A 26,237-nucleotide genomic window follows, 5' to 3' on the forward strand; every position below is an offset into this window, starting at 1 on the left:
ACTAACTCAGGGCATGGAGTTCTGTACTAGCAAAGTACTAAGTGTGAGATCCAACTGTAGAAGGGAGTTATAAAAAGACACATGAAGCACTTTGGCCAGTCAGTAGTTGTAGTAGAGAGCAGTACTTGGGAAAGCTGCATCATATCCAAAAGTGGGATAAGAGAAAGAGGTATAGCTTATTTACAGTGGTAGGGAATCCCTGTTTATTAGTTGCTTTTAATTTGTAGTTTGTAAGTGTACAATAGAAATTAACTCTATTTTAACTTTGCCCAATGGTGTACTAAAGATAATTTGTATTTAGCTAAGTAACCTCACATGCTTCCCACAACCACATACCAATGTAGTAAATTACAAAACAAAATGATCAAAAAAAGGCTTCAACTGGCACTCCATCTATCCGAAAAGCCCCTCTAACATGTTTCACCCATCTATGATTAAGCCCTGCACAGGTAAAAATACGTTAGAGAGGCTCTTTCTTGATGGGTGGGTAGACCTCCTTTAAAGCAGGGTATACACATTCAGTTTTTTTGTTCAACCAGTGGACTAAACAAAAAAATGTAAAAACTTGACAGATCCCTGCATCAACACAAATGATGTTTATGCAGGGATTATATTCTGACAGCAGGGGATCCCTGATCCCCTCCAGAATACACAGATCGGCATTGCAGCCATTGACTGCAGGCACTGATCGGATGCTGGTTTTCCAATAGTTCCATTCGACAGAAGTCAGTCGTTGGATCATCTTCTGTTGAACAGACAGCAGTATACAAGGACTGAAATTCAACTGATTCCTGCTGAACTGACCGATTTTAGGTCTATTTAAACCCTACTCTGATTTGAAGTCTGGCCAGTGTTTTGGGATGTGATTTACCTTATGGGCTTTGCTGCCATTAATTAAAGTGTAGACTAACCATTGATATTTCAGCTGGTTTCTTAGTGGTCTAGTACTTGATAGCTGGTCATTGAATCATGCAGAAATTTAAAGAGGTGCACAGTCCAATCCGTTCTGATGATATTCTAACATGCCAACTGACTACTAATAACAAATAAAATCTGAAAGATATGTTTTTGCCATCCTGAACTGCAATATCAAACGAAAAGATATAGATTTTTTATTTTTACTTTATCTCAGATTTAAAAAAACACATCTACTAAAATCTCATATAAGCTTTAACGTTTTTTTACATGTCGGCAGAGTTGGAGCTCAACTACTATTCAACATCACTGCGTTTGGATGTGCGCCAAGAAAGAATCTAAAAAGGTGGTCTTGATTATCATTGGTGGTTCTCGCAGTTTGGTACTCCTCAAAAAAGGATGACCTTTATAGCCAGTCAATAATATCTTTCAAGGGACTAAGTTGATGGAAGCATACAGTAATAGACCAAAACTGTAGCGGTCATTCTTATTTGCAGTCATTTGGGCCTTTTGTGCATTTGTGATGGTAAGATTTTTCATCCTATGGTAGTGGATGAGGAAGGGTGTTGGTCGTCACAGGGGCAGCACAACAGGAAACTGCTGGTCTCTTATTTTTTTTCAACCTGCAACTAGACAGTGTATAGGTAAAAATGGAGCTCATCAGGATGGAAATGGGGAGGCTGCTAGTTCTGATTTGTTTTAAAGGTGAAGACTCTAGAAAAGGCATCCTTGTTCTTCACTACTACAGAGTCACCGACCTAGAACAAGGATGCAGGATAAAAGATCACTAACTGCTTCTAGTTCCTAGTCAGTGATTCAGCATGTATTAAGGCCAGGTTCATGATGCCAAACCCGGAGCCTGCACCTCTATAACATGTCACTATTAGAAATTGTAAAAATAAAAACAAGAAAAAAAAACCCTAAAAAACATTCCTATATATAGTTTCTCTGCTGCTACTGCTGTAAGCTGCACTTACCCTGGACCCCAGTTTTACAGTCATGTCAGGGTGGTTAATTTGTTTGGTACTGTACGGAATGATGAAAATGAGGGAAAAAAAATATCTTAGGTGGGAATAAAGCTGTTCTTTAACCTTAACAGAAAAGAATGGGTTATAAAACAAAAAAACACAACAACAAAAAAAAACTCCATTTATACTCACCTAGATGGACGCATCATCAATTCAATGCTGCATATATCCCCCACCACCTCGAAAGCTGAGAATTGAGTGACCACGATGGCTGATTGCTCGGTTTTTTGTCTTCAGGGAACAGAGAGTAGTGACTGTCAGTCACCAGCTCTCTGCTCTGCCCCTCAAGCACTTATTGGAGTGCCGGACTGTGAGGGGGCGGGAACAGCTTACTGAGAGGCTGAGCCAGCTGCCAGTCCAGGCATCTGGACCAACCCCGACATTAAATTCAGGATTCCTCCGGAGTCTGGACTGGCTGACTGAGTGGTATCAGCTGACAGTGGGCTGCCCTGTAACCCACAGAAGTAGGGCCAAGACAGCTTTCAATCTACTTCTCCTTTAATTGGACCCTATTTAATTGAAAAAAAAAAAATAATTTAAATATATCTGGTAACCCCTGCAGTTTCTCTGACTGTGCTTTTGGCACTGGTAGTTGGGAAGCCTGGGATCCTGCAGTGCACCCTTTTCATATAACTCCAGCTTGGGGCTGAGTCACGTCACTTATGCTCCATCTGTGTAACGGAACTTGTGCCGCAATGAACGGAGCTCCTCGCATATCATGACACAAGTCAGCCCTTTCCTCTTGAGGCGATATTCTTGGAGCTCACTTGTCTGCTCAGATAGGACCTCGGTTTATTTTTGAGCACCAGGAACCTGTTACTGTACCATTTCTCTGTATATGTACTACGTATCAGTGGGTTAGATAATTCTACCATTTATATGATTTACCTTTACATGGGGGGGATTTACTTGAAAATCTTGCAAAAAAAGTTTTTCACATCTTTTGAAGATATAGTTACCGTATTTGCCGGCGTATAAGACGACTGGGCGTATAAGACGACCCCCCTACTTTTCCTGCTAAAATGTAGTGTTTGGGCTATACTCGCCGTATAAGACTACCCCTCTTCCAATGCACACCAGTGGGAGGAATAGTGCCCCATCATTGATGTCAGTGGGAGGAATAGTGCCCCATCATTGGTATTAGTGGCAGGAATAGTGCCCCATCATTGGCATTAGTGGCAGGAATAGTGCCCTATCATTAGTATCAGTGGAGGAATAGTGCTCCATCATTGGTGTCAGTGGGAGGAATAGTGCCCCATCATTGGTGTCAGTGGGAGGAATAGTGCCCCATCATTGGTGTCAGTGGGAGGAATAGTGCCCCATCATTGGTATCAGTGGCAGGAATGGTGCCCCATCATTGGTATCAGTGGGAGGAATGGTGTCCCATCATTGGTGTCAGTGAGGGGTGGAATAGTGCCCCATCATTGGTGTCAGTGGGGGGTGGAATAGTGCCCCATCATTGGTGTCAGTGGGGGGTGGAATAGTGCCCCATCGTTGGTGTCAGTGGGGGGGGAATAGTGCCCCATCATTGGTGTCAGTGGGGGGGAGGAATAGTGCCCCATCGTTGGTGTCAGTGGGAGGAATAGTGCCCCATCATTGGTATCAGTGACACCAATGATGGGGCACTATTCCTCCCACTGAGACTTGCTGACCCTGTTCTCGTATGGTGCTGCTGCAGCCAGCATATGTGGTTGCAGCAGCACCTCTACACAGAACACTTACCTGCTGCTCCGGCACTCAATTTTCGCGGGGCCGCTCGGCTCCGCCCCCTCGCCGGTGATTGGCCGCCTGTGTGCCTTTCCTGAGCTACAGTTCTGGCGGCCAATCACAGGTGAGGAGGCGGAGCCGAGCAGCCGCACGAACATCCAGTGGCCGAACTGAAGGAGACGCCGCGCTTCCTGGACCGGATCGTCGTGGGACTGGATCCAGGTAAGAGACATCAGCCCCTGCAAACCCCTGTACTTAATGCCGCAGCCCCCCTAAACATGTGTACCGGCGTATAAGACGACCCCCGACTTTTGAGAAGATTTTCAAGGGTCAAAAAGTCGTCTTATACGCCGGCAAATACGGTATATTATTTATTTGTATACAGGTATTGGAACTTTTGCATGTTTTGTGTATTCTTTGTCAGAACATTCAGCATGGGCTAGGGGTGGACTGACAACTCATACAGACCTACCTGTCAGAGGGGTCTCCATACATACCTACCTATCAGAGGGGTCTCCATACTGACCTACTTGTCAGAGGGGTCTCCATACAGATCTACCTGTCAGAGGGTGTCCATACAGACCTACCTGTCAGAGGGGTCTCCATACAAACCTACCTGTCAGAGGGGTCTCCATACAAACCTACCTGTCAGAGGGTCTCCATGGACTCATCTTTGTTATGGATGCACTATTTTCATGGGTCTTATTGTCTAAGGCTCCATGCACACATGCGTTTTAATAATGCTGGTAGCGTTAGCGGTGTAAAGTCATGTTAAAAACATGAGTTTTTTCATTAGCGTTTAGCGGTGTTTTCCTGAGTTTGCGCTTTTTTTATTACCCAAAAAAAATTTTTTTTTGGACCTCGGTTTATTTTTGAGCACCAGGAACCTGTCACTGTACTATTTCTCTGAATATGTACTACGTATTAGTGGGTTAGATAATTCTACCATTTGTATGATTTTCCTTTACATGGGGGGGGATTTACTTGAAAATCATGCAAAAACAGTTTTTCACATCTTTTGAAGATACACACAGTTTTATTATTTATTTGCATACTATTGCATGTTTTGTGTATTATCTGTCAGAACATTCAGCATGGACTCATCCTTGTTATGGATGCACTTTTTTCATGGGTCTTATTGTCGAAGGCTCCATGGACACGGGGCGTTTTAATAACGCTGGTAGTGTTAGCTGTGTAAAGTCACGTTAAAAAAAAGTGAGTTTTCCAGCGTTCTTTCATTAGCGTTTAGCAGTGTCTTACCGAGTTTGCATTTTTTATTACCAAAAAAGAAGAAAATGTATTTTTCTCAAAAATACAAAAACGCTGGTTTGCCACGATTTACTGCGTTTTGCCGTGTTTTTCAGTGTTAGAGCATTTTTACAGCTAAAAAACTCTAGAAACCCACTAGTCCTGGGTTTTTTTTCCAGCCAAACAATTCTGATTACAGTCTATGTGTGCATGGGCACATAGGATATCATGCTGGGGGGAGTTTACTGGCTGTAGAAAAAAACATCAAAAAACAAAAAAACAGCAGCTGTAAAAACGCCCCGTGTGCATGAGGACTTATACTCCTGGCACTTTAAAAGCCATAATCCAGATCATACCAGACCTGGCTTCTAGTTTAAGAGCGGGGAAATTTTTGTCTAGAAGGGTTTCTTTGGGATGATGCAAGTCTCTTCCATGTGACATTTCCACCCCACGCTCTGCCTTCACCTATACTTCAGATAGACTTCAAGGTCACCCCACTCCCAGCATCCTCATTCCCCTTTCCTTCTGCCACATGCCTTCATATACCAAACCTTGCAAACCATAGCCTACTTCCCATCCTCTGCATTCATATCTCGTATACTGAACCCTAAGCATCCACCACATCTGTACCCCATCCCTAGCATCTCCATACCACAATAAACATAGTAAGAATTACAAATTGATGCATGGGTGGCATGCATGAATCCTCACTATGCCTAAACAATTGCAGTGCAAACACTCCCACTGTAAGGCTGATCTATAATTTCAGATGCTTTTTAATGTGATCACTTAGCCTGTTAGGGACCAAGTAAAGGTTCTCTGGACAGTCCATCTCCACAGCTATTAACACCTCCTCCATCCCCCATTTGTGGCTCACATTCAGGAAATGTGCACAAAAAAGGAGGTTTCATATGCTTGCCTGAAGCTATTCTTTATTAAAGAAAATGCAAGGGCTGTGGCATAATTTCATAATACTTTAAATATAAAACTGAATTAATAGGCACAATCAGCAAGCACATTCATTAAGCCTCATCTCATTTTTAGAAATTCTAGAATCTTCTTGGCATTCTCTGTATTCCAGCCTTGTCCACTTAGAGGACCTTCACAAACACTAATATAAGTGTCCAAAACTTTCTCCCCAACTTCTTTAAAGTTCAGGATTTTGTGGTGCGTCTCAGAATCAGATCCAGGTTGGATGGCTGAACAGTAGCTGAGGGCCCAGAAACACATCTCTCCACAGTACATCAAAGCCAGGACATGGACGTCGCTGAAGATACCTAAGAGGGAAGTAATGCACAGTTATTATCAGGAACATTCACAAGAGTTTACAAAATGTACATGTATTAAAAAAGAAGAAAAAGAAAAAAAAAAAAAGATTGTCAATATGCCAACATTAAATGGAAGTCCACCCAAAACTCATATCCCAGTTTGTGGTAGATGCTAGAGAGGTAAAGCACCTGATTTCTGCATAAGTGTTGCGGCCATTATAAGGAGGTCCTGCTCTCCTGCTGTATTTTTAGTTTATTTTACATTATGAAAAATGCAACTGGAACACACAAAGTTTGCCGGGAAAACTATCAGAGAATATGGAGCCCACCACTGCTTACCTCGCCACTTAATGATTGAGTGTCTCCAAGTTGCCGAAGTGACGGGAGTCGCTTTGGGTGGGGGGCCCATGGAACACAGCCCCTTTGGAGAGGTGGGGAGACCCCTGTCTCAGCTCCCCATATCCCCATTATGTGTAAGTCACCCTGTGCCTGTTAGGGGTACAGGGTGAAATGTGCTAATATTGGTGTGGGGGTTGTTCATTGTTCTCTGCCATGTGGCTGCATCCCATTGTTCTAGCAAACTATTATGGGATGTAATGTTTGTGTATGGTGTGGGGGTTGGTCATTGTCCACTGCCATGTGGTGCATCCCATTGTTCTATTGTGTGTCTTGCTTGAGAGCAAACTATTATGGGATGTAATGTTTGTGTACTGGTGTGGGGGTTGGTCATTGTTCACTGCCACGTGGTGCATCCCATTGTTCTATTGTGTGTCTTGCTTGGAAGCAAACTATTATGGGATGTAATGTTTCTGGCAGCCCTTCTCCCTGATGGGACGGCCTGCTGATGTGTTTCCTGTTACTGGGTGTATTGCCACACCCTGTGTATATATCTTGTTTCTATGTTAAAATAAAAGCAGTTTATTTCCGGTCTTTCATACGAGTCTGGTGCTGTCTCGTCCTGTTTGGTCAGCGGTGGTGTCCGTGGATCTGTGTTCGGACAGGGAAGCTGGAGTCTAACGGAAATACCCAAGTGCAGTCTGGGTCCGGTTCCATTACAGCACAGTTTTAGGCTTTGTTCACAAATATGTACTATAGTGCATGTCCATACAAGGCCCACCGGGATGCACAGGTATTCCATGCTATAGGCAGTCCCAGTCATGTCCACAGAAAAGTTTGTTCTAACACTCCAGCGCTCAAACTGTTCTACATCTGATGGTGTCACTACCCTTAATGCTTCGTCTAGTGCAGCCCTCCTCAGACCGAGAAATCTCCAAAAGAACTATAAAAACACACAGGAGGGTGCAAATGTCTAGTACATTACCATAACCACCATTTAGCGGATCTAAAAAAACCTTTGGCATACATAGTCACACATTACCGCCTACAGCTGGAGTTGTGTTTGATACGCCTGTTCCTTTTTATGCTTGTAAGTAGGTTTTTGTCTTTTGGATCCAATAAACGTTGGTGGTGGTAATGCACTAGGCTTTTGCTCCCTGCTGCGTGTTTTTAAAGTCCTATTTATGTCACTCAGACACTACTCCCAATTTGACAGCCGTGAACATTGTAATGTTTAATTGGAATAAGTGGCTTCACTGACCAGCAGAATTCACTTGAGAAAAAAATTGGTCCCCACCTCCTCAAAACTAATATAGCTGCCTTTACTGCCAAAATCGTCTCCATATCTAACACCGGCTTTTTTACCTGAAGTCCAAGTGTTTACAATTTGGCCCTATAAAAATCTACAGACACTAAACATCAGCTCAGAGGAGTAAGGGAAGAAGTGTAACAAAACTTTTGTGAAAATTTGCTTACCCTTTAACCGCTTACCGGCCGCCCTATAGCAGAAGTACTGCTACAGGTTGGCACGGGTGCGCAAAATCACGCATATATACGGGATTTTGCAGTTCCGGGTAGGGGACACAAGCCGTGTGCACCCTACCTGTGCCGCCATTCGCGGCTTCGGCTGTCAATTACCCGGTCCCGACCGGTAATTATTCGCTGGTGCATCCACAGCAGTGTGCTTACAGTGAATCACCAACACACCGCCCTCTAGTAAAACACTCTCTTCACATAGTTAATCCTTTGATCGCCCCTCATGTTAACCCCTTCCTCCCCAGTGCCATTAGTACAGTGTCAGTGCTTTTTTTAGCACTGATCACTGTATTGGTGTCAATGGGGATTTCAGTGACACCAAGTCAGTTCCCCCCAGTGTCAGAATGTCCATCGCAGTCCCGCAATAAGTCGCTGATCGCCGCCATTACTAGTTGAAAATAAAATAAAAATTCCAGTATCTATAGAGCCATTTTGTAAATGCAATAACTTGCACGTAAACCAATTAATTTACAAGTATTGGGATTTTTTTTAGCAAAGACATGTAGCTGAATACATTTCGGTGAAAATGTACGACGAAATTAGATTTTTTAAATTTTTTTTACTGGATATGTTTAATAGCAAAAAGGAAAAAATAAAAAAACGGCAAAAAATAAAAACGGCACAGGTGATCAAATACCACCGAAAGAAAGCTCAATTTGTGGGGAAAAAAAGTAATACATTTAATTTGGGTGCAACGTTGCATGACCGCGTAATTGTCAGTTAAAGTAACGCAAAAAATGGCCTGGTCAGGAAGGTGGGTAAATCCTCAGGAGGGAGCTCCAGTCAAAACGTAAAAAACATAAAAGTCGGCAACTACAAAAACTGTAGCTGCTGACTTTTAAAAAAACAGACTCACCTGTCCCTCAATCCAGCGGTGTGCTCACCACAGCCGGTTTTATAGGCCGTCCTCTTGCTCGGCTGTGACAGCTCCCCTTGGGTGGAGCTCCGCCTTAAGGTCAATATCAATAACAGCTATGGTTATATCAATACTAGCTACTGTACCTTTAGCCAACAATGTGGCCGTATTTATGTCCTTAAATGAAACCTCGTTGTTCAGTTGTATAGGACTTCTTGTCTTCAGCATTTTTAGTAGATAGTAAACACCATCCTTGAGACACTGGAAAAACATATGATGGCAGTGTAAGTATTGAAACAGGATAAAAATAGAAAAAAAGAGGGCTTTTGATTGGTCAGCTCTATCACATGGATGGTGCTGACCAATCAGTAGCTGTCTAGGCCCATATGGTCATCCCTGCAAAGAGAGGAGAGAAGCCGCAGGGATATCAAATCCCCAGACCTGTGAAGCAGTTTTTTCTCCTCTCCTTGCAATGATGAAAGTATGGGCTCAACAGCTTCTGATTGGTCAGCACTGTCCATGTGACGGTACTGACCAATTAAAAGCCCTCTAGCCCGAACTATCATCCTTGCAAGGAGGAGAGCAAGCAGCAGAGATTTCTAACCCATGTGGCTTTCTTTCCTCTCCTATAGCTGAGAATTCATCAGGAAAGGCTTGCAGCATCTCGGTGCATAAATATGCGCATGCGCAGACTAGCAACGGGCCAGGCAGATGTGCACAAATAAGGGCATACAGTGAGGAACAGAAGTATTTGAACATCCTGCGATTTTGCAAGTTCTCCCACTTAGAAATCATGGAGGGGTCTGAAATTCACATTGTAGGTGCATTCCCACTCTGAGAGACTGAATTTAAAAAAAAATTCATGAAATCACATTGTATGATTTTTAAAGAATTTATTTGTCTTGCACTGCTGAACATAAGTATTTGAACACCTGAGAAACAGCAAGAATTCTGGCTCTCAAAGACCTGTTACTGTGCCTTTAAAAATTCCACCTCTACTCCACTCAATCTAACTTAGTAGCACCTGTCTGAGCTCTTTAAAGACACCTGTCCACCCTACAGTCAGTCAGACGCCAACTACTACCATGGGCAAGACAAAAGAGCTGTCAAAAGACACCAGAGACAAAATTGTGGACCTCCACAAGGCTGGAAAGGGCAACAGGGCAATTGCCAAGCAACTTGGTGAAAATAGATCAACTGTTGGAGCAATTGGAAGAGGCTAAAGACGACTGTCAGTCTCCCTCGGACTGGGGCTCCATAAAAAGATCTCACCTCATGGGGTATCACCGAAAGGTGAGGAATCAGCCCAGAACTACAAGGCAGGAGCTGGTCAATGACATGAAGAGAGCTGGGACCACAGTTTCAAAGGTCACTGTTGGTAGAACAATACGCCGTCATGGTTTCAAATCATGCATTGCACGGAAGGTTCCCCTGCTCAAGTCATCACATGTCCAGGCCCGTCTGAAGTTTGCCAATGGCCATCTGGATGATCCAGAGGAGGCATGGGAGAAAGTCATGTGGTCAGATGAGACCAAAGTAGAACTTTTTGGTCTAAACTTCACTCGTCGGGTTTGGAGGAAAAAGAAGGATGAGTTGCATCCCAAGAACACCATCCCTACTGTGAAGCATGGGGGTGGTAACATCATGGTTTGGGGGTGCTTTTCTGCGAAGGGGACAGGACGACTGTACTGTATTAAGGAGAGGATGAATGGGGCCATTTATTGTGAGATTTTGAGCAACAACCTCCTTCCCTCAGTCAGAGCATTGAAGATGGGTCGTGGCTGGGTCTTCCAACATGACAACGATCCGAAGCACACAGCCAGGATAACCAAGGAGTGGCTCCGTAAGAATCATATCAAGGTTCTGGAGTGGCCTAGCCAGTCTCCAGGCTTAAATCCAATAGAACCTCTTTGAAGGGAGCTGAAACTCCGTGTTGCTCAACGACAGCCCCGAAACCTGACAGATCTAGAGGAGATCTGTGTGGAGGAGTGGGCCAAAATCCCTGTTGCAGTGTGTGCAAACCTGGTCAAGAACTACAGGAAACGTTTGACCTCTGTAATTGCAAACAAAGGCTTCTGTACCAAATATTAACACTGATTTTCTCAGGTGTTCAAATACTTATGTTCAGCAGTGCAAGACAAATAAATTCTTTAAAAATCATACAATGTGATTTCCTGAATTTTTTTTTTAATTCTGTCTCTCAGAGTGGGAATGCACCTACAATGTGAATTTCAGACCCCTCCATGATTTCTAAGTGGGAGAACTTGCAAAAAACAGGGTGTTCAAATACTTCTGTTCCTCACTGTAGGTGCGTGCAGTTGCGCGTGGGCATGCACACTCGCACATATGGGAGCGTACCTGTCACCAAGGCTGGTGCCAATCGGCTTATTTAAGTGGAACTACTGCCAATTGCTGTTTGGTCTGCAGCTTCTGTGTGTGTATATCCTGATTCCTGTGTTCTGACCTCTGATTTTGACCGAAGTTGCTCCTGACACTGCTTGTCTACTACCTGCCCTGACTTCAGCTTGTTCTCCAGATTCTGCCTCTGCCTGATCCGCCTCCACCGCTGCGGACATTGGCCTGTAACCCGACTTCTCTCCTGTCTGCAGCCTTTGCCTGATCTGCCAGTCTGTTGCGGACCCGGCTTGCATTACCCTGCATCCTGTTCAACCAGCCTGCTACAGCTCTGTAGTCCAGCACGCTCCTATTTGATTCATCGGCCTGCTATCAGCCTGCCTTGCTGTGATATCTGCCTGCTGCCAACCTACTCTGACGAGACATCTGCCTACCACTTACTGCTCTGTTCCTGGCATCCTTTCAGCAAAGGGACAGCTATTACCCACACAGACTACTGGACTGCTTCACTAAAGCTGGCCATACATTATACAGTTTCCTTATTCAATTTCCTTTAGATTTACCTTTAACGATGTAGTGCAAGGGCCTGCCTGATCGTATACAAACTGAAAGCGTTTAGGTATGACCCCATAATATAAGGTCATGGTAAATTTAAAGGAAAATTGTACATAAAAAATTGTATAATGTACAGTGGATATAAAAAGTCTGCACACCCGTTAAAATGTCAGGTTTCTGTGTTGCAAAAAAAATGAGACAAAGATAAATTTCAGAACTTTTTCCACCTTTAATGTGGTCTATAAACTGTACAACTCCTTTGAAAAACAAATCTTTTAGGGGGAGGAAGAAAACATAAAAAAACTATAATAATGTGTTTGCATAAGTGTGCACACCCTCTTATAACTGGGGATGTAGCGGTGTTCAGAATTAACCAATCACATTCAAAATCATGTTAAATAGGAGTCAGTACAAACCTGCCATCATTTAAAGTGCCTCTGATTAACCCCAAATAAAGTTCAGTTGTTCTAGTAGGTCTTTCCTGACATTTTCTTAGTCGCATCCTACAGCAAAAGCCTTGGTCCGCAGAGAGCTTCTAAAGCATCAGAGGGATCTCATTGTTAAAAGGTATCAGTCAGGAGAAGGGTACAAAAGAATTTCCAAGGCATTAGATATACCATGGAACACAGTGAAGATAGTCATCATCGAGTGGAGAAAATAAAAGAGTGGCATTACCAGGAACTGGACTCCAAAATTCATGAAAAACTGAGAATAAAACTGGTCTGGGAGGTTGCCAAGAGGCCAACAGCAAGATTAAAAGAGCTGCAGGAATATCTGGCAAGTACTGGCTGTGTGGTACATGTGACAACAATCTCCTGTATTCTTCATATGTCTGGGCTCTGGGGTGGAGTGGCAAGATGGAAGCCTTTTCTTATGAAGAAAAACATCCAAGCCCGGCTAAATTTTGCAAAAACACATCTGAAGTCTCCCAAAAGCATGTGGGAAAATGTGTTCTGGTCTGATGAAACCAAGATTGAAAGTTTGGCCAGAATTCCAAAAGATATGTTTGGCGCAAAAACAACACTGCACATCACCAAAAGAATACCATACCCACAGTGAAGCATGGTGGTGGCAGCATCATGCTTTGGGGCTATTTTTCTTCAGCTGGAACTGGGGCCTTAGCCAAGGAGGAGGGAATTATGAACAGTTCCAAATACCAGCCAATATTGGCACAAAATCTTCAGGCTTCTGCTAGAAAGCTGAACATGAAGAGGAACTTAATCTTCTTTCAGCATGACAACGACCCAAAGCATACATCCAAATCAACAAAGGAATGGCTTCACCAGATTAAAGTTTTGGAATGGCCCAGCCAGAGCCAAGACCTGAATGTGATCGAAAATCTGTGGGGTGATCTGAAGAGGACTGTGCACAGGAGATGCCCTCACAATCTGACAGATTTGGAGTGTTTTTGCAAGGAAGAGTGGACAAATATTGCCAAGTCAAGATGTGCCATGCTGATAGACTCATACCCAAAAAGACTGAGTGCTGGAATAAAATCAAAAGGTGCTTCAACAAAGTATTCGTTTAAGGGTGTGCACACTTATGCAACCATATTATTTTAGTTTTTGATTTTTACTTTCCTCCACCTTTCAGTTTGTTGTTCAACTGAGTGGTATAGTTTAAAGGTCACATTAAAAAGGCAAAAAAAGTTCTGAAATGATTTTACTTTGTCTCTTTTTTTTTACATCACAGAAACCTGACATTTTAACAGGGGTGTGTAGACTTTTTATATCCACTGTATGGCCAGCCTTAGTCTAAAATATGGTGAGAAATAAATAAAACCAGGGTTTTTTTTTTTAACAATTGTATTAGCATGGAAATGTAGGAGCCAGGAAATAAAGCAAAACTAAACTCCAGTTGGTTTATGTCATAATGTGCTAGTATGCAACACATACTAGGGCAATATGACAGACCCACCTGTGAAATGAAACCCTCCAGCGCTGTGATGTCAGTGCTCCAGCTGCTAAGGGGTGCTTCAATCTTCACCTGGTCTTCCTTCAGGGTTTGCTCTGTTTGGCAGCGATGACATTAATCCTGCGCTTGCACACAGGAATCAGATCATCACAGCACAGAGCTGTGTTGTATATGTACTCTGAGCTGCGCATACGCGGCTCAGTGTAGATTACCACTGACAGGCATTAGTGTACATTACCACTCTGTTATAAAAATAAAAACCCTGCTTGTCAGAATTGTGAATTTAATTCCGCTTTAAAGACAAATGAAAGAGAATGAAAGCATTCGGCTCAGTACACAAATTTAGTAACACTTCAGGAAGCTCGAACTCCAAGCTACCCTAAACCTTAAATAGGCTGGCTGCAACAGACATCTCTAAAATATTAATGCCTATCTTTATGTATGAGAAACTGCCTTTAACGTAGAAAAACAATGATCCTCTGAATGTCATAAATAGAGCAAAATACAAATATCTTGTCATTGTGATATACATACCAAAAAAATGATTAATATATGTCGGGCTCCCAATCTGAGTGAAAATATAAAAAATATATATAAATCAGCTCAATAAATCCCTAAAACATAATCTAAATCCTGGGGGAGGGGCTACGATGTCACAGACCATTTGTGGACAGCGAGTATACACAGAGCACGCTGTAATCAGCTATAGATTTTAACAAAGCGATTTTAAATGATATTGAATGTGAGGGCATTTAGGCACATAATAAAGTAATTCAACTTTAAGAGCATAAGGCACTATTTTTGCATTTCTCTCCCACTGAGGAACACCTAAGGAGGAAAACAAGAGAGTAGCAGCAGCAGAGAGAGAGATCCCTGCGGGGATAGCAGTACGGGGAGCCAACTGACAGATACCCACCACCCTTCATATGATGCAACACAGGTTTCAAAAGCTCCATAAGTGAACAAAAATCACAGTAAGCCTATCATAGGCTAATAAGGAGGTGAGCGCACAACTTAATCACACTAAGGAATCACCGGAAATTTATATTTTATTTGAATTACATCACTAGGAGTTATCACCTTATTTCAACAGAGACATCTTTGCATTTTTCAATATTTATTTTTATAGTAGTCACTATATATTTATTTGATCACATTGTTTTTGGATTTGATCATTTAGATGTTTTTTTGTTATTATTTAGATTATGTTTTAGTGATTTATTGAGCCGATTTATATATACCCGTATTTTCCGGCGTATAAGGCGACTGGGTGTATAAGACGACCCCCTAATTTTCCAGTTAAAACATAGGTTTTGGGCTATACTCGCCATATAAGACTACCCCCCTTCCGAGGTAACACCATTTAAAAACATCAGATTTTTTAATTGAAATGGTTATGACTTACCAGTACTTAAAATCCTTCAAAATCCTCATGTTCATCCTCTGACATCATAAGTTCATGAATGACATCTTGTGATACATTTGTAAGACAGTCATCATATGGATCAAATTCCAAATCAGATGGTTACTGCTGGATGTGCAGTAATACGGTAGCTTCGGCAACATACAGTATACAGTATATATACAGCCCGCTGGATGTGCAGTAATGTACATACAGTATACCGTGCTAAGCCAAGCTGGCTCAAAACAAATGTCCCTATGACAGATGAATCTGTCAGCCCGCTGGATGTGCGGTATATACAGTACACTGCGCTGAGCCAAGTGGTTTCAAAATGTACCGGTACGTCCCTACTGTAATCAGCCCGCTGGATGTGTATGTACGGTAGCTGCGGCTACATACAGTATACACTGGGCCAATCACGGTGAGTGATGTATTCTACTAATGAATACAAAGACTGTTTTGTTTTGAGCCAGCTTGGCTCAGCACGGTATATTGTATGTACATTACTGCACATCCAGCCAGCTTGACCCAAACAAACTCAAGGTTCACATTTTATACCCCGCGTATAAGACGACCCCCAATTTTTGGGGTATATTTTTAACCACTTCCAGATCGGACACTTTTACCCCCTTCCTGACCAGGGCAATTTTCAGCTTTTAGCGCTATCACACTTTGAATGACAATTGCGCGGTCATGCAACACTGTACCAAAATGAATTTTTTACCATTTTTTTGAGACAGATAAAGCTTTATTTTGGTGGTATTTATTCACCACTGCGATTTGTATTTTTTTTGCTATGTAAATGAAATGTCCAAAAATTTTGAAAAAAAGTGTTTTTTTTTTATAAACTTTTGCAAATAAATAATATTTCATTATAAATCTTAGCCAAAATTTATTCCGTTATCTTTTTAGTAAAAAAAAAAAATCCAAATTAGTTTATAACCAAACATTATAATTTTTAAACATTTTTTTTTACATTTTTATATTATTATTATTATTTTTTTTTTTTACATACTGTCACCCTAGCAGTACAGTGTCACCATGATGACACTGTACTACTTGTGGGGGGGTGATGAAGATTTTTTTTTTTTTTTTTTTTTACACCGATTGCTTTTACACCCATATAGGATGTAAAAGCAATCATTTCTCTTTCTCTCTGTGTGCATTCTTGCACTCATTGAGAAGTACTGAGTGAGCTGTGATTGGTCACCGCTTGTCACATGGTACAAGGCTTTTGTGAATAGCCTTGTACCATGTGACCTCTGTGATCATTCACAGATTTCACACGTAGTAAGCAATGATGTCAGAAGTGACATCTTGCTTACTACTTTGCATGTGATCACTGATTGGCCAATCAGTGATCACATGATCGGGACCTCGTACAGAGGTCCCGTCCGACGATCGGTGTTTCACTGTGTCCGGAGGACACAGCGGGCACCGGATCGTGGTGCTGCGCGCTCCCAGGGAGCGCGCACAAGCAGGGTGCGGGGAGGCCGTTTATAAATGGCCACCCGACCCTGCAGTGCCACCGTCCGGCCGTTTATATACAACGGCCGGTCGGGAAGTGGTTAAGCATAAAAAGTAGTCTTATACGCCAGAAAATACTGGTATTTTTTATATTTTCACTCAGATTGGGAGCTCAACATATATTAATCATTTTTTCGGTACTTATATACACATGAATAGAGGTTGTGTTTGATGTCAGCGCACCTGTATTGATTTTAATTAGTGGCTCACAAGTAACACTCAATTCTGGCATTGTGATATACATATCCTTAGAGTCTACATGAATCCATAAATATCTAAACATGGTGCAATCCAAATCCACAGATATGTGTTTAAATGGATTAAGTGGATCTGCAGGGTAAATTGTATAGGGCATTTTACAGCACACAGTATATTCAAACAAATGTATCACAGGCAAATAAGGAAATATACCTGCAGTGCTAAGCCAGAAGATTATTCATTGGTTATCTTATAGTGTTGTAAGTCACAGCTTCCACAAGGAACCTCAATGAGAGATTCTGTCTCTTTAGCTGCCTCTTATGCGTGTCTATAGAGTTGTCTTTTGGTTGTTGTGTTTACCTGGTGAAAAGTTCTCTGATCGCTCAGATTCCAGCTCTCTCTCTCACCCACCGTATGACAGTACATGTACAGCAAAGCTCCTCGCCTCCAGTGCAGACATTCCTCAACATCCATATCAAGGAGGAAACGCTGAAAAAACACAAAATCACAATTATAGCTGAAATAATAAGGCAACCATCTGTACAACATAAAATACTGGGGGACCTTTCTTATCTTCAGCTGCATGTTTTATAAAACATCCTCTAAAACAACAGATGCTATAATTCCTAACTAAAGGGCTTTTTAGACTGAGCTATAATGTGGACACCCTCACTTACATTTAACAGCCAATAAGAAACAAGGAGGTTGTTTTCATTTTTGCTTTAATTTTTACTTGTCCTCCAATTTAAAGGGGAACTAAACCTTCTTATTCTTTACAGCCAAGGAAGCTACCATCTTAGCCTCTGTCTGATCTGCAGTTGCCATGGTGCTGCACATGTGAGCAACTATGACACCAGCCATAAAAATACACGTCACCACATGTCAATGGAAGATAATGTACATCTTTTTTCAAACATTTACAGTTTCTCACAGAAGTGAGTACACCCCTCACATTTTGTAAATATTTTATTCTATCTTTTCATGTGACAACACTGAAGAAATGACACTTTGTTACAATGTAAAGTAGTGAGTGTACAGCTTGTATAACAGTGTAAATTTGCTGTCCCCTCAAAATAACTCAACACACAGCCAATAATGTCTAAACCGCTGGCAACAAAAGTGAGCACACCCTTAAGTAACAATGTTCAAATTGGGCCCAAGTAGCCATTTTCCCTCCCCGATGTCATGTGACTCATGGTCTCAGGTGTGAATGGGGAGCAGGCATGTTAAATTTTGTGTTATCACTCTCACTCTCTCATACCGGTCACTGGAAGTTCAACATGACACCTCATGGCAAAGAACTCTCTGTGGATTTGAAAAAAAGAATTCTTGCTCTACATAAAGTAGGTCAGTGATATGATGCTGCCATACTGAGACTGCCCGACACCCCACAGCGAACCGGATCTGCCGGTATCTGATGGTCAGCGCTGAGGAAGTGCCTGCGGAGCCTGGTCCCGCTGCATTCCCTAGTTCCGGAGGAGGGATACGATTCCTCCAGAGTGTGCTTCACCCACTGGTTCGGGCGTAGTGGTGTGCACGTGGCGCTGGTGCCGTAGTTCAATAATGGACCGCGCCGGAGTTGTGGGAAATCCCTGCAGTGGGAGCAAGGCAGAGACGCAAGGCTGAGAGGGGTCTGGTGAAAAAAAACAAAAAAACAAAAAACACCGACCAAGAAAGCCGTTTAGCAGGGAGCGGACGTCCCCAGAGCCTGGGGAGAGACAGGGTGTCTGTTCACAGTCTGTTACTACATGTCATTGGAGATCGGTGAAGTCTGAGGAGAGGAAGAAGGAGATATCCCTGGGGAGGACTGATCCTGGATGGATCCCAGAAGGGACTGCTAAACATGGGCTGTAGGGACTGAGTGACCCTGAGACAACCTGGAATAGAGGAAGCACGTAAACCTGAGACACCCACAAACCAACCACACAGGATGGAGTGAGCTGCCACCTAGGTCCCCCCACAAGGTGAACCCACTTACAAGAAGGAGGAGTCAGAAGGCATATGACCAGTAAACGGAGCCAGCAGTACGGAAGGAGTTGGTGAGTTGCCGTTGGCAACGCCGAGATGTTTATGCATTGACATTGTTCTATGCTGTTATTAGGATTTCTATGCTTGTGAGGTGGGACCAGGCGAGCAATATATAAAGGTGTGAGGTGTGCTCAGAGGTTAGGAGAAATATCACATTCCCTCCTGAAGTTAACTGGAACTGTACAGGGGCCATCCACAGGTCAGACAACACCAACTGTGATCAGAATAAGCAAAACTAAAAGAAAAAATTTAAGTAAAATGAAAAGTAAATCTGCCAAGGGGAGCGGGGAGAAAACCCCACAGTCAAATGCAAATAGGAGTACCATCAAGAAGTATATGTCCACACGGGAAAAAAGCTCAGAGAAACAAGGCCCTGAGAAACAACATGAAAGGAGTAGGAAGTCTGATGAGGAGCAAACTAGACTGTCATTAGGAAAACAAGATGGAAATTCAACCAATGAATCCATAAATACTGACAGTGTAATAAACAAAGTATTTTAGACCAGCAGGGTGCTCTCAAATTCCCACAAGAACCGAGATGGCGGAAGTGTTCGCAAAATTGGTAACTCTGTATGAAAAATGAAATAGCTGGGATCCATAATGACCTGGGGCGTGTACTACCGAGAGTGGAAGGAGTAGAGGAGAAGATGGACGCCCAGGTCCAGCAACTTGTGAATTTTCAGTCGCAGATAAAATTAAAAAAGAACAGCAGGAACTAGCATACAGATTAGAAGATCAAGAGAACAGAAACAGAAGAAATAATCTGAGGATTCAAGGTTTACCCGAAGTTTCTACAGAAGAGGATCTGAGAGAGAAAGTTGGGAATGTGTTGAATCCATTAATTGGGAGACCAGAGACAGATCCCCTGAAATTAGAAAGAGTACATAGAATAAGGAGACAAACAGGAATTGTATCTGAGTCCCCAAGAGATGTGATTGTACATTTCCATCATTATGCGGACAAAAGAGAAGATCTGGAAAAAATTGAGAGATAGACCCGAAATTAAATACAGAGAGACTAGATTGCAAATATATGCTGATGTAGCCCCAGAGACTTTACCTAGGAGAAGAATGTTGAAACCTCTTTTGGATCAGATGAGAGAGAGAGGAATCCGATACAATGGGGGGTTCCCGGCATGTCTGATTGGATGGAAGGACGGAAAATTGGCTAGGCTAAGATTTCCGGAAGATCTAAGAGATTTTTGTGAAAAACTAGAGTTGCAGATGGTAGATATTGTGAGGTGGGCGGAAAGGTCTAGTGAGAGCTTAGAGTTGAGAAATCATAATTGGCAGCAAGTGAATAAAAGGAGGAAGTGAGAGGGGGTGGTGGGTGGGAGGGGTCGGGGAGAGGTGAGGGATCTTTCTATTTCCGAGCCTACCTCTTCCCTTTGACCGCCTTACCGCTGACCCTTTCTTCGATTCCGACATCTGGAAGTCTAATAGGATAAGTTATTAAGTATCCCTAATGTGGAGTATGAGGGATCGGGGAAGTTTTCTATTTTCAGAGTCATACCCAAAAATAGGAATCGGTATTGGGGACAACTCACGTCAGATTCCAGGCCATTATGTAGGTCAGGGAGGTTTTAAGGGGGGAATGGGGGGAGAAGGGAGGGGAGGGGGGGGAGGAAGGGAGATGGGGGAGGAGATAGTTGTCCATTGCTTGAAAGCTTGGGGCAGGTCTACATGGAATCATGAGAGTAGGAGGGAGGAGGATTAACAAAGAGATATGAGTTTGATTAACATTATGACATATAAATGTGAAAGTGTATATGAAAGACAAAAAAGAGGGCGCACAGGCCTAGTGCATTACCTAAAAATAGGATTTACTGACAAAAAGTAAATACTCAAAAAAAAAAATGATGTAAAATCAGATAAACACGGGAAGCATGTCACACGAGATATGCAGTATGGTACAGGAACCCCTGTGGGTGGTCTGGTGGGAGACTGGAAGCCTCTGGATAGCTGGTGGCTGACGCGTTTCAAGGAAGCGCCTCTTCTTCAGAGCCGATGTGTGTGTGTGCACAACCTGAGACCTCTCTTAAATAGACTACAATCTTATGATAATAGAAGGGGGTACACTCCCAAAGGGCGGAAACATCAGGAAGGGGGAGGAGAATGTGAAGGAGGGAGGGAATGAATACATGCATGGAAAAGTGAATAGGTGTGCAATTCATAATGGTGTGGGGCAGGTGCCTGGGAGGCTCAAAAGGCAGGATGTATAGAGCCGCCCGGTGAGCTCCGGCAGGAGACAGCCGGCTCGTGGCATCCGTAATGGTATATCCGGTCCCTGTGCGTTCCCCGCGGACCAGAAAAGGTAGTATATGCCCCAGTAGGTGGCTGTGTGCAAGTGCGAATGAAGGAGGGGTGGGTGTGTAGAGATCCACCGTGATCTGCTGCGCGTGCGCACCCAGAGTGACAGGGACACTCGGAGTGCCAGAAGCGCATGCGAACACGTGAAAGGGCCGGAGTGAGATGTGTGCCGTCTGTCTATACTGCGCACATATAAGAATCTGCGAGATGACAGTGTCATGTGGGCTAAAGCATGTACAGCACCAAAGGAGTGTGTGTATATGGATGGAGAGGGGGGAGGACTGGAAGAGGGAGGGTATATAAGTATACCACGATGGATGGAAATGATATCCCAAACAGTTTATGTGTATGTGTGAAAATCAAAAATCAAAAGGAAACAAGGAGGGGAGGGGGGGGGGGGGGGGATACATAATGGTATAGTCGATACATCTCAGTATGTAAATGGAGGAAAAAAAAAAAAAGGGGGGGGGGGGGGGCGCAAATGAATAAAAATAATAAATGATAATAATAATAATGCAAAATGAATGAAAAATGAATAGTGTACCATTGCGTAACATATACATGTATATGTGTACGTATACATGCATATTTGCATACATACAGGAGTTTAAGGGTCGTTTCATACGTATGCAGTAGTAGAATGATTGAAAGAGGGACAGGCACACACTACTCTGGGATCCCATCTCAGAGCGAACACATGAAAACAATAATAATGATGATAACAATGATAATAATAATAATAGTAACAATAATAACAATGGTGATAATAATAGTGGCAATGATAATGATGGTAGGAATGCATACACATGTATAAAAACACACACCCACATACACACGTGTTATACATAAAAATCTCTATGGTTAATACGTGGAATGAATAAAATATATATAAAATGTATCAATGGATCATCTAAAAATTGTAAATGAACAATATTAAAAAAATAAAAATAAATGAATGGACATGTATATAGTGATATAATGTAATAGAGAACAATAGAAACATGAAAAAAAAATAATATATATAAAAATATATATATTTGCACATATGCATGCGCACACACACACACAAATGTATACCTACACGTATACATACACACATACATATATCCCACACCATAAGTATAAGGCGTTGGACAAGGTCCTAAGTATTTTCAAAATGTGTGTGTAAGAACAGAGACATGATGAATACTAGGATGAACTAGGGATGAATGGGAATGAACTCCCGAGGGAGCTGGGAATATTGAAGAGGATGAACTAGGATGTAGCTGAAATAGTGTATCATGGTGGGGGTGGGGAGAGTCCAGGGACTATAAGGATAACGGGGACTTGCAGATAGATGACTTAGATGGGGGACTATAAGGATGAAGGGGACTAGCCTTTAATGGATTCTACGCCTCCAAAAAACCATACAAGAGAAATTATTCTGTTTCTCGACATTTTCAAGAACAACATCACAATAATCCATCAGGTTTGAGGCTTTTCGGTATAGAATCCATTAAAAAGGCATTTCAGACAGTGGCAGAAGATTCCAGAGACTATGCAATAGAGAAACATACTGGATCTTTACCCTAGGATGCCTCGCCCCGGGTCGTATAAATGAGGATCTCGAATCCACGGAGCCATCCATTAAGTCATCTATCTGCTAGTCCCCTTCATCCTTATAGTCCCCTAAGTCATCTATCTGCAAGTCCCCTTTATCCTTATAGTCCCCGGAATCTCCCCACCCCCACCATGATACACTATTTCACCTACATCCTAGTTCATCCTCTTCAATATTCCCAGCTCCCTCGGGAGTTTATTCCCATTCATCCCTAGCTCATCCTAGTATTCATCATCTCTCTGTTCTTACATACACATCTTGAAAATACTTAGGACCTTGTCCAACGCCCTATACTTATGGTGTCTGATATATGTGTGTGTATGTATACATTTGTTTGTGTGCGTATGCATATGTTTACAATTTTCAGATGATCCATTGATACATTTTATATATATTTTATTCATTCCATGTATCACCCATAGAGATTTTTATGTATAACACGTGTATATGTGGGTGCGTGTTTTTATACATGTGTGTGTATGCATTCCTACCATCATTATCATTGCCACTATTATTATCACCATTGTTATTATTGTTGCTATTATTATTATCATCATTGTTATTATTGTTTTCATGTGTCCGCTCTGACATGGGATCCCAGTGTAGTGTGTGCCTGTCCCTCTTTCAATCATTCTACTACTCCATATGTATGTAACGACCCATAAACTCCTGTATGTATGCGAATATGCATGTATATGTGCACATATACATGTATATGTTACGCAATGGTACACTATTCATTTTTCATGCATTCTGCATTTTTATTATTATTTTTATCATTATTATTTTTATTCATTTTTGCCCCCCCTTTTTTTCATCCATTTACACCCTGTTCCAAATTATTATGCAAATGATATTTTTCTCATTTACCTAAATAATTGATGTAAATAACAGTCAGCATAATTCTCATGTTATCAATTATTAAGAGTACAATTCAAATTTTATTGAACAAACCTCCTAATGATAACAGTATTTTTTTTAAACATAAAACACTTCCAATGCACTGTTCCAAATTATTACGCACAGTAAGTTTCAAAACACTTTATAGGTTGTAAAGAACTGAAAATTGTCATTTGTTGTGTTTGCAGCATATTTACTGAAATCAAAAGCTATTTCTATCAAACTTTTAACAACATTTTATCTTTTTAAACATTTTATAAGATCACGTTACATTGTAACATAGGACCCCTTATTTGATAGCAGCTTCACAAGTCTTGCATCCATTGAACTTGTGAGTTTTTGGACAGTTTCTGCTTGAATTTGTTTGCCAGATGTCAGAATAGCCTCCCAGAGCTGCTGTTTGGATGTAAACTTCCTCCCACCCTCATAGATCTTTTGCTTGAGGATGCTCTAAAGGTTCTCAATAGGATTGAGGTCAGGGGAGGATGGAGGCCACACCATGACTTTCTCTCCTTTTATCCCCAGAGCAGCCATTGATGCAGAGGTATTCTTTGCAGCATGAAATGGTGCATTGTCATGCATGAATATGATTTTATTACAGAAAGCACAGTTCTTCCTTCTGTACCAGGGAAGAAAGTGGTCAGCCATAAACTCCACATACTTTACAGAGGTCATCTTTACACCTTCGAGGACCCTAAATGGGCCGACCAGCTCTGTTCCCATGATTCCAGCCCAAAACCTAACTCCACCACCGCCTTGCTGACGTCGCAGCCTTGTTGGAACAGGGTGGCCGTCCACCAACCACTCCATCCATCTGGACCATCCAGGGTTGCACGGCACTCATCAGTGAACAGGACTGTTTGAAAATTAGTCTTCATGTATTTTTCTGCCCAATGCAGCCGTTTCTGCTTGTGAGCATTGGTTATTGGTGGCCGAATAGAAGGTGTATGCACAGTTGCAAGACTCTGTAGGACTCTACACTTTGATGTCAGTGGGACTCCAGAGGCACCAGCAGCTTCAAATATCTGTTTGCTGCTATGTAATGGTATTTTACCAGCTGCTCTCTTGATCCGATGCATGGATCTGGCAGAAATCTTCCTCAATGTGCCTTTATCTGCACGAACCCGTCTGTGCTCTGAATCAGCCACAAATCTCTTAATAGTGCGATGATCACGCTCAGGTTTTCGTGAAATATCTAATGTTTTCATACCTCGTCCAAGGCATTGAACTATTTCACTCTTTTCGGCAGCAGAGAGATCCTTTTTCTTCCCCATATTGCTTGAAAATGGTGAACTGCTTAATAATGTGGAACACCCTCCTTTAGTAGTTTTTCCTTAAATTGGGCACACCGGCCAATCTAATTATCACAGGTGTCTGAGATTGTTTTCAGTGATCAAAAGAACCCTGACACACAATTCCATCCATGAGTTAAACTGAAAAACAAAATATTTAATCTTTGTGACACTTAAATAAAAATTTTCAAAATAATTTGGAACAGGGTGTACATACTGAGATGTATCGACTATACCATTATGTATTTTTCCCCCCCTTTCTTCCTTGTTTCCTTTTGATTTTCACAGACAAACTGTTGGGATATAATTTCCATCCATCGTGATATACTCATATACCCTCTCTCTTCCAGTCCCCCCCCCCTCTCCATCCATATACACACACTCCTTCGGTGCTGTACATGCTTCAGCCCACATGACACTGTCATCTCACAGATTCTCGTGTGTGCGCAGTATAGGCAGACGGCACACATCTCACTCCGGCCTATTCACGTGTTCGCGCATGCGCTTTTGGTGCTCTGAGTGTCCCTGTCACTCTGGGTGCGCACACGCAGCAGTTCATGGCGGCTCTCCACACACCCACCCCTCCTTCATTCGCGCTTGCGCACAGCCACCTACTGGGGCATATACTTCCTCTTTCGGTCCCCGTGGAACGCACAGGGACCAGATATACCATTACAGATGCTATGAGCCGTCTCCCGCCGGAGCTCACCGGGTAGCTCCATACATCCCGCCTTTTCAGCCATGTTCACTATTCCATGCACGTATTCATTCCCTCCCTCCTTCACATTCTCCTCCTCCTTCCTGATGTTTCTGCCCTTTGGGAGTGTACCCCCTTCTATTATCATAAGATTCTAGCCTATTTAAGAGAGGTCTCAGGTTGTGCACACACACACACATTGGCTCTGAAGAAGAGGTGCTTCCTCGAAACATGTCAGCCAACAGCTATCCAGAGGCTTCCAGTCTCCCACCAGACCACCCACAGGGGTTCCTGTACCATACTGCATATCTCATGTGACATGCTTCCCGTGTTTATCTGATTTTACATCATTTTAATCTTGTGAGTATTTACTTTTTATCAATAAATCCTATTTTTAAGGTAATGCACTAGGCCTGTGCTCCCTCTTTTTTGTCTTTCACATACAGTTTCTTTTGGATATCCCTGGTCCGTTGAGGGCAGCAAGGCCTGCATTTCTTTTCCCATGTGGGGATCACAATAGCGGGGAATCCACAGTTCAGAACAGGAGTACATGCATTCGGTTGCTA

The 26,237-nt window shown here is 42.4% G+C and overlaps 1 protein-coding gene across 2 annotated transcripts in view; it reads right to left on the minus strand.

Annotated features, from left to right (window-relative positions):
• Positions 1 to 5,799: 5,799 nt before the first annotated feature.
• The window catches only part of RIMOC1 (RAB7A interacting MON1-CCZ1 complex subunit 1), a 37,508-nt gene continuing 17,070 nt past the window's right edge, over positions 5,800 to 26,237 (minus strand). For both annotated transcript variants that reach the window (XM_089687810.1, XM_089687811.1), the window contains exons 4-6: positions 17,206 to 17,334; positions 9,041 to 9,155; positions 5,800 to 6,175 (exon numbers count right to left, since the gene is read on the minus strand). In XM_089687810.1, the coding sequence (XP_089543936.1) occupies positions 5,928 to 6,175; positions 9,041 to 9,155; positions 17,206 to 17,334 (492 nt within the window). In that variant the 3' untranslated portion in view covers positions 5,800 to 5,927. The remainder of the gene's footprint in view (positions 6,176 to 9,040; positions 9,156 to 17,205; positions 17,335 to 26,237) is intronic.

Source organism: Staurois parvus, unplaced genomic scaffold, assembly GCF_062004578.1.
Source record: "Staurois parvus isolate SC_StPar_1 unplaced genomic scaffold, SC_StPar_1.0 ptg000438l, whole genome shotgun sequence".
Lineage (NCBI taxonomy): Eukaryota > Metazoa > Chordata > Amphibia > Anura > Ranidae > Staurois > Staurois parvus.